This window comes from Cherax quadricarinatus, chromosome 7 (genome assembly GCF_038502225.1).
Source record: "Cherax quadricarinatus isolate ZL_2023a chromosome 7, ASM3850222v1, whole genome shotgun sequence".
In the NCBI taxonomy this organism is placed as follows: domain Eukaryota; kingdom Metazoa; phylum Arthropoda; class Malacostraca; order Decapoda; family Parastacidae; genus Cherax; species Cherax quadricarinatus.
The window spans coordinates 8,849,927-8,859,926 of NC_091298.1; the positions used below are offsets into that span (position 1 = coordinate 8,849,927).

Here is a 10,000-nt window from a genome sequence, read left to right on the forward strand (position 1 = left end):
TTAATAGTTGTACATATCTTTATATAACCTAGCATAATGAATATTGACGAGGAGACTTACCTGGAGAAGACAGCTTTGGCGGCACCCCAGCTAGGGCTGTAAAGGTTGTTACAGAGGCCGTCAAATCTGCGATACTTGCCCGGGGTGCAGGTCATGGGCGAGGTGAAACGAGGACAAACGTTAGCTATTGCCGTCTTTCGTGTGTCCAGCAGCGGCAAGTTGTGGATTACCTCTGAATGTGTCAACCCGTACCTGGTGAAGGTTTAAAGTTATTTAACATTCTGTTCTTTCTGCACGGTTAATATAGCATTTTTTGCCTTACATACGTGGACAGGGTAAACTCATATTTACATAGGAAAAGCATCATAAAATTAGGGAGTAGGGTAATAGATTAAGAAGTAGGAACCATTCAGATGAGAGAGTAGGGCTCCATCAGATTAGGAAGCAGGAGAGAGCAGAAATGAAGGTGACTAAAGAGACTTGGGACCGGGTCTTGGGTTAGATGGGATTGGACCTGTTATCTAAATACCATGAAACGATTAATTAGTCGGCTGAGCCAAGTGGCAAGAGTGAGCACACATAATCAGTCGTGAACGTCACCTCCTGATGTTTGATAAGCAGGTTTCCTATAGAACCAAATAGAATTGGGTTTCAGAGATATCTATAATAAATAAGCAAATTAATGCGTGTACAAGCTGTTGTTGGGGGAGGGAGGCGCATAGGTAACGAATTTTTACCTAAAACTCACAGGTAAGGGGGGGAACAAAAGCGGAGCGAGATGCAGCAAGTCCATGACAAATGTCCAGAATCATTGATGTGACACCGTGTGCTGTAAGGCGTGTATTTGTGCCGTGCTGCAAGACTCGTCTGGTTTTGTAATGTGTCTAATACTATTCTCCAGCAATAAAAATTGATGCCTTTACTCTTTCACTATGCTCTCTTTCTTCGTAATAAGACATAAAACATTCGCTATTTCCTAAGTTGCCTTTTTTTTTTTGTAGATAAACGGTGTGAAATTATGGTGATTACACAAGGTATTATATCAAACTCTGCAATGTCACCTCTGTCGTCTGCTTTTATATCATGAAACACGGTGACCTATGGTACCACACTGGGAGAAAGATGATAATAGGTAATAATAATAATAATAATAATAATAATAATGTTGCAGTTCAGACGGTCATTTTAAAAAAATAGTAACACACAGTAGTAATAGTGTAATAATAAGTAGGACTAAAAACATCACTTTTCTGAGCGAGTGGCATCAACATTCAGCACAGAAACACAGATTAAGATACAACAGATTTATTTTGGTTCCATTTTAGAAATCTTTATCCTCTTTATAGTCATTTCAGGTATAGCGACCCTTCACTCTACACTGTAGAGTGAAGGGTCGCTATACAGTACTGACAAGTCGATGAACAAGACATGTTCGATACCTGGGATTCTTTATTGACAAACAGTCCCTCAGTCCCCTGATCACTTCAGAGTTTCTTCTACCGGTTCAGCATATATTGGACTAATGAAGCCTGCTGCACAGGCATAAAGTTTCGGCAAGAAAGACAGCCAGGTGTTGCATATGTATTTTATTCATCCTACAGTGATGTCAGAGGATTAACAACAGGCGATGTCCTTCTAGGAAAGCCCATCATCAGCGTGTTTATATATAAATACCACGAGCCGTTACCGTAAGTATGATCAAGGACGTTTTCAGGGGAGAACTGAAGAACCAACACGATGCTTGGTATCATCCTGGAATACACAGGAGCTGTGAAAAATTTCCTAGTTAAAAATCCTCTCCATAGGACTGCCATGGTAGTACAAGCTCCCACAGTGTTAATTTTAAGTGTGACCTTTATTCAGGAAAATTCTTGTGTAACAATATAACAATTACTTTCGTTAGTCTGTCTGTGTCTGTCTGTCTTAAACACACATGGCGGAGTACGCCGAGCTCGTGAGCATTAGAATGACACGCAGAAATCTAAACAAGAAAGCATTCACATCACAGCATTAAAAATAGTGTCTGTCAAGGGTGCCCTGCGCGACGCCTGCCTGGAACACAGCTAATATTGCAGAAAATTGAGTTAATCCAGATGATCACCAGGTTGATATCAGAACCGAGGATTATTACATCAGGAGGGGTGATACAGCTTCTAGGTAATAGTAGGTAATCATGTTTGATCCGAGAAAGAGGATGATATCTCTAATTCCTTGGATCAAGAGCCCTTCACTACCGTTAAGGTCTCCCACTGAAAGATTGTGAGAAACAAGAATTATGAAGATTGCACCAACTCCAGATGGAAGAAGAGTAAAGGTAAAGAGAAGACATTATTGGAACATAGAAAGTACCCAGAAGATATGGACGAAATTGCGAGTGGGTGTGAGTTAGACCTGCCTAGCATGGGCCTGTAGGCCTGCTGTTGTGTTCCATTATGTTCTTATCAAGTCAGCCAACGTAAAGGTAGGGGCGATCCCAAGAGTTGAATCAAGAGAGAGAGAGAGAGAGAGAGAGAGAGAGAGAGAGAGAGAGAGAGAGAGAGAGAGAGAGAGAGAGAGAAAGAGAGAGAGAGAAAGAGAAAGGAGCTGATGTGTGAGCCAACAGCGATGCTCAGGTCACTAAGCTCATGGCAACTACCGGACACCTGGAAAAAACTGGTGGCACTCTGTAAACAAGAAAAGAGACTGCATCAGAGCAGTATGTGGTAGCCAGGCCATGTCAGAATAAAGGAAAACATTATCATTGACTGTTGGGGTACCTAAAGGTGTCTGAGACACTGGGAAACTGTTGGCGTACCTGCAGTTTCAGGTACTGGGAGACTGCTGGAGTACCCGAAGTGAAGGAATTAGATTTCGAACAATCAACATGGATTGAGGAACTGTAAATTTAACCTTGTAAACCTGCAGGAGATAAATGACTCACGAAAAGTGTGAGTAAAGTGTAGGCGAGACAGAAAGACAGACAGACAAACACACACACACACACACACACACACACACACACACACACACACACACACACACACACACAAAGTCTCTAACGACAAGTGCCTCTGACAAATGGTAACTAGCGCACACACACAGTGACTAAGCAGTCACGACAATAGCCACACCTGAGGCAAGAGGCAGCACGTGATTGGCAGAAGGTCGTTCGCACACCTAGCCCGCATCCCATAACCTTATCCAGCCGGCATCCCAGCACCTTATCCAGCCCGCATCTCAGCACCTTATCCAGCACGCACAATATGTCAATGAAGTTCACGAGTTTGAGTGAATATTCCAGGGGGTCACCGCCCCTTGGTCTGGATCAGGCTGATCAGGAACTAACTTGACGAAGTTACGAAATTTTCTCTTGAAGACAACCAGGGCTCTCTGAGTTATTTACTTTACGCATGAAGGTGTTAAGTCTTGGTTCCTCTACACCTACTGAGTTTTCTCTGTGTACTCACTGAAATCAAGCTTGTCAGTGGAAGTATTTTGTACCGTCTGTCGAGCCTCTTGGTCTCGTATTGAATAAATCTGGTGTGCAGATTTGGGACCAATCCCTTCACAATTTTCGAGTTATAAACCATGATGTGTCTTTCTGAACTACACTCCAGAGTGTGCCTAAACCCAGAATTTCAGTCCTTATTTCACTGATTAAAATATTCTTGTATTAATGTTGGTAGCCTTACAGACAATATGTTAGGTAAAATGAGACACGTGCAACTAATGTGACATTTTATTGCGGCAACGTCTCGCTCTCCAGGAGCTTTGTCAAGCTGCAGAGTGAAACATTGCCTCAATAAAATGTCGTATTAGTTGTACACGTGTCTTTTTACCTAACAAAGTATACTTGACTGTTACAGTTGAAGTGCAGCTTTGATCCCCTAAGACAGCGATTTAACTGAACTCTCAGCGAATGCACACAGAGATATACACCTCTGTGTTTACACTTGTCTTACATTCTGCTACAGAAAAGGAAAATACTCTTATGTTGGCCTAACCACTCCTTTTACCACCAGTTTATTGTTGGCTTAATCTTATATCCACTGACTCCACAAAAGTCGTGAAAGTAACTGACTGGTGGTGATCAGGTAACACAGCCTTAATGACTAGTGTAGCAGACAGGCTTTAAACCCCTCACTAAATGGTGCACACGGTAGTGTTTCATTAAATGCAGTTTAAACCAAATAAATCAGTGGGACGAGCGTTGACACTGAGCGCTAGGAGTTGCCCCTTGAAGAAGCCACTAGCATTAAGTTTATGAAAATTTCACATAGGCAAAACTAATGTTTTTCAAGTGGGCGTGCGCAGATGCTCTGGTGTATAGGTGCGCTGTTGCGTTGCTGCGTGCAGGAATCTGTGAGAAGTGATGTGGATTTATGGCCAAGAATTATAGACAGCTGCCAGTCGAAGGTTCTCAGCTCCCGTGTCAAGGTTATTATGTTTTGATATCAGTTATTACTATGACCCTTCAAGGAGTGCTGGGTGAAAAAAAAACAAAACATTAATTTTTATCATTTGGTAGAATATTGTCTGCTGGTGTGGAGGTACGGTAATGTTATGGTAGAATATTGTCTGCTGGTGTGGAGGTACAGTAATGTTATGGTAGAATATTGTCTGCTGGTGTGGAGGTACGGTAATGTTATGGTAGAATATTGTCTGCTGGTGTGGAGGTACAGTAATGTTATGGTAGAATATTGTCTGCTGGTGTGGAGGTACGGTAATGTTATGGTAGAATATTGTCTGCTGGTGTGGAGGTACGGTAATGTTATGGTAGAATATTGTCTGCTGGTGTGGAGGTACAGTAATGTTATGGTAGAATATTGTCTGCTGGTGTGGAGGTACGGTAATGTTATGGTAGAATATTGTCTGCCGGTGTGGAGGTACGGTAATGTTATGGTAGAATATTGTCTGCCGGTGTGGAGGTACGGTAATGTTATGGTAGAATATTGTCTGCTGGTGTGGAGGTACGGTAATGTTATGGTAGAATATTGTCTGCTGGTGTGGAGGTACGGTAATGTTATGGTAGAATATTGTCTGCTGGTGTGGAGGTACGGTAATGTTATGGTAGAATATTGTCTGCTGGTGTGGAGGTACGGTAATGTTATGGCAGAATATTGTCTGCTGGTGTGGAGGTACGGTAATGTTATGGTAGAATATTGTCTGCTGGTGTGGAGGTACGGTAATGTTATGGTAGAATATTGTCTGCTGGTGTGGAGGTACGGTAATGTTATGGTAGAATATTGTCTGCCGGTGTGGAGGTACGGTAATGTTATGGTAGAATATTGTCTGCTGGTGTGGAGGTACGGTAATGTTATGGTAGAATATTGTCTGCCGGTGTGGAGGTACGGTAATGTTATGGTAGAATATTGTCTGCTGGTGTGGAGGTACGGTAATGTTATGGTAGAATATTGTCTATCGGTGTGGAGGTACAGTAATGTTATGGTAGAATATTGTCTGCCGGTGTGGAGGTACGGTAATGTTATGGTAGAATATTGTCTATCGGTGTGGAGGTACAGTAATGTTATAGCAGACAGACCAGCAGTGAAAGGTGACAACCGAGCACATCTCACAGCCTGACTGTCATCTCAGCTGGAATCTGGTGAACTCTTGCCAGTCACACCGTAGGTACCTCTGTCACTAACGTGGATCTGAGTGACTCTTCACACCGAGGCTGCTAGTTTAATAGCAGTCATTAGTGATAATGACTACACATTTACGAGGAATTCACTTGGGTCGTGCCTGATGCACCAACTGATTCTGAACAGATCAAATTCTTTAATAGACATAATAATTGTATTACTTTTCATGTGACATGACGAAAATTATCACTGGTGTTTCACCACCTTATTGTAAGACTATTGTGATATACTGTACTTTTAATTCATAAATGATTAAATATCTATACTTTTGTTTTATATTAAAGTTGGGTGATTCCATAACGAACGATTTTACAATATGCTGGAAGCCAGGTCTGATTGGGTGCATCTCTTACCCAGTGATAAAAATTAAAAGAAAAATATACTGAAAATTGTCGAACAAGTTAATAAACGAGAAAAGTGTTTTTTTTTTAAATATTAGAAATTGTTTTAATAAAGAAAATTGGGAACACCAGCAGTGTGTTGCTATTCTACACAATGGTGGGTACACCAGACAGTAGTTGTTCCTTGTCTTATCCCATCCCAGCAATGAGTTTTTCACATCAATTGATAAAATGCCCACAGAGAAAGGGGTTGATAGTTGGGGGATTTGAAGTACAAGTTCTCGCAGAAGACAGCCTGTGCAATAAGACACTCTCCCACATCACTGTGTTTGCAGATACAACACCAGGAATCTACAATATGTTTCGCGTTGGCTCTTTTATTTCTTCATTTATTAAATATAAGTATAGATTAATATAAGTTAATCGAGAATATTAATAATTATTAGGAGATTATATTCATATATTCACGGAAAATAGAATAATAACCAGTCTCCTAGTCTATCAGACTGGTTATTATTACATCAAGGCTGAGGGACTGACCACCTCAAACTTCCTCCCCGCTACGTTTTCTGTTTCCAAAATTGTAATTCATCTCTTTATTCGACTGAAGAAGTTTGCAGGGAAGTGTTTCATCAACAACGATACGTAGCGTTCCACAAGTATCATTCCCATCAAGTTATCCTTGTGGTACTGCACTCATAATACGTCAGTATATTAACGCCACAAGTTTTTCTTAATTTTAATTTAGGTTTGTTTGTTTTATGGTTTACCTAACCATAATTAATGTACAGTTAACCACAAATTAGCAAATGGAAAATGCGGCGGCAATTAGGTTGACGTCGAAGTGACCGTAAAGAAACCATACATCGAGGTGACCGCAAAGATGACATCAGGGTGGCCGCTAAGAAAATATTGATACGTGAACGTTCCATCACTCGCGGCGCGAGAGCCAGCTGTTGTACAGTAGGTCAAAGAAGAACTTACTGAGCGGCGATGATTCTTGAAGCCTCCAGTAACAGTTCGCCAACTCGAGCTAGCTCCTCAGGCATCCACTCCTCTCTCTCTGGTGGAGTGACGGCTGCAAGGCAAAAGTGCTGGGTGAATGTTCAGGAAACACAATCAGAAAAGAATGTCATCTGAAGAAAATGTGACTGTCACAAGGCAAGAAAATGAAAATGCAAGAATCAAAAGCAATATATACGAGCCAGTCAGGCAGATGTGCTGACATAATTTTCATGTCATATGAGTATGCATAAATGGCATAAAAATGTAGATGTGTACAAACAGGGAAATGTAGATACAACTCCCCCTGAAATAAATTGTGTGTATATATATATATATATATATATATATATATATATATATATATATATATATATATATATATATATATATATATATATACATGCACACACGCCCTAGGACATGTACATTTAGTTACACCAGGAAGTGCAGATATACACATCCTAGGAAATGTAAATGTATATACATTCCAGAAAACATTTTCTGTCGCCTTGAAGACATGTGTTTGTTTCCGATATTTCGAGGGCAGGTGTTAGTTCTAACATTGTGTCAGAGCTCACTCACTAACCTTGTGTCAGAGCTCACTAACCTTGTGTCAGAGCTCACTAACCTTGTGTCAGAGCTCACTAACCTTGTGTCAGAGCTCACTAACATTGTGTCAGAGCTCACTAACATTGTGTCAGAGCTCACTAACCTTGTGTCAGAGCTCACTAACATTGTGTCAGAGCTCACTAACATTGTGTCAGAGCTCACTCACTAACCTTGTGTCAGAGCTCACTAACATTGTGTCAGAGCTCACTAACATTGTGTCAGAGCTCACTAACCTTGTGTCAGAGCTCACTAACCTTGTGTCAGAGCTCACTCACTAACCTTGTGTCAGAGCTCACTAACCTTGTGTCAGAGCTCACTAACCTTGTATCAGAGCTCACTAACATTGTGTCAGAGCTCACTAACCTTGTGTCAGAGCTCACTAACCTTGTGTCAGAGCTCACTAACCTTGTGTCAGAGCTCACTCACTAACCTTGTGTCAGAGCTCACTCACTAACATTGTGTCAGAGCTCACTAACCTTGTGTCAGAGCTCACTAACATTGTGTCAGAGCTCACTAACATTGTGTCAGAGCTCACTAACATTGTGTCAGAGCTCACTCACTAACATTGTGTCAGAGCTCACTCACTAACATTGTGTCAGAGCTCACTAACCTTGTGTCAGAGCTCACTAACCTTGTGTCAGAGCTCACTAACCTTGTGTCAGAGCTCACTAACCTTGTGTCAGAGCTCACTCACTAACATTGTGTCAGAGCTCACTCACTAACATTGTGTCAGAGCTCACTCACTAACATTGTGTCAGAGCTCACTCACTAACATTGTGTCAGAGCTCACTCACTAACATTGTGTCAGAGCTCACTCACTAACATTGTGTCAGAGCTCACTCACTTAAGTTTGACGTCATCTATACTGGCAAGCTTTCACAAAAAAACACGATTACACAGGGGAAAAAAATGGAAGTATTTCCAAGGACAGAAATAAACCAATACAAGAGCGCTGAAGTCAGAGTTTGACACAGAATAAACCTGAATCCATAGAAAGAAACCATGAGGGGGAGGGGGGTACAGGATGAATGTAGGCACTGGTGCGACATGAAACAGCTCATTCAAACACTACAGCTAACACCAGCACTACTTAACCAGAGAACATACAAGGACTAAATATGATCACTGAAATTCCTTTCATAAATGGTCTCGCAAAAACAAATGAAATATTTCATAGTCTTACGATAATAATAATTCATGTGGGTCATTCAGGGAAAAAACGTAGTGGAGGTTTGACCCTCCGTCTGCTGAGCGCGATACCGACCTAGATGACCCCCCCCTTCCCTCCCCGAATCTTACAAACACTCATATCAGATATCGACAAATGTATGTACTGAGAGTCTGGCTGAGGAACAATTATGAAGGTAGCATAATAATTCCACAGCCAGACTCACAGTACATTGGAACCGTCAGTTACACGTCTGTGCTATGCAGACACTCCACTGACTGGTACCTAGTACTGTACTTCAAATGATATGGTAGAAATATTAGGGATACAAGAAGAGAAGAAAAACTGTTACTTTCCTTGTACACAGTCCATTCAGGAATGGCAGAGAGATTCGTTAAGCAGATTAAGGAGACTGCTATCTCTTAAATTTAAAGTGGAAGTACTAAAGGAAAATAAAAACAGAACCTAAAGACTAGCACTTAGCATGAAATAGAAGTTTGTAGTCATGGTAATTCAAAAGACCCTCTGAGCCGCATTATCCAAAATAATCTTCCGAGTGCAGGTACTGTTCTTGCCATTTCCAGAATACAAGTTTAGCCAATCACAGAACACTGACAAAACTCACTGAAGTACAACAGTCATAGATATTAGCCTCTCACGCTAAAAAAAAAAAAAAAATAACGCGAGAGGATGTTTGGTAAATTTACCTTCAGCAATCGGGAAAATGACGAGGATAAAAACAAGGAACTGTCAAGGTTTTCCAGGGAATCCACAATGATCAATAAAAATATAGACATGCATAAAATCTAAAGGAATCAAACACAGAATTCAGAAGAGCATTAAAAGGGATGAAAACAGATGTCGAAGGACTAAAAGAAAAAAAGGCAAATGCCACAATAAAGCAAGATAAATTAACAAATCAGAGACACTAAAATAGCCCTATGAATTAGAAGAAACAAAGGAAACAGGTTCCTGTAGTGGTGGATGTCATCAACAGTTTTTTTTTTTGAAAGCGTGTACTCTCACCTGTGATGCCCAGCCTCTGCTTGGCTCCACCTTTCACTTAGGAATGATCACATTTCTGTCCCTCATAAAACCTATAATACTTACTCGCAAAACTCTGTGGAATATCTGCTTCAAACATTTACCCATTCACATCGTTCTATCCTTGGTCTATAGAAGTACTTCCTGACATCTCTGTAACATCTATTTATATCCCCTTGTTCCTGGTCTCCTCAGTTTAAGCTATCTCT

At 41.0% G+C, this 10,000-nt stretch overlaps 1 protein-coding gene across 2 annotated transcripts in view; it reads right to left on the minus strand.

Moving 5' to 3' along the window:
- cysu (Curly Su) overlaps positions 1-10,000 on the minus strand; it is a 125,611-nt gene that overhangs the window by 26,059 nt on the left and 89,552 nt on the right. For both annotated transcript variants that reach the window (XM_053773809.2, XM_053773810.2), the window contains exons 4-5: positions 6,950-7,043; positions 61-252 (exon numbers count right to left, since the gene is read on the minus strand). In XM_053773809.2, coding sequence (XP_053629784.2) covers positions 61-252; positions 6,950-7,043 — 286 coding nt within the window. The remainder of the gene's footprint in view (positions 1-60; positions 253-6,949; positions 7,044-10,000) is intronic.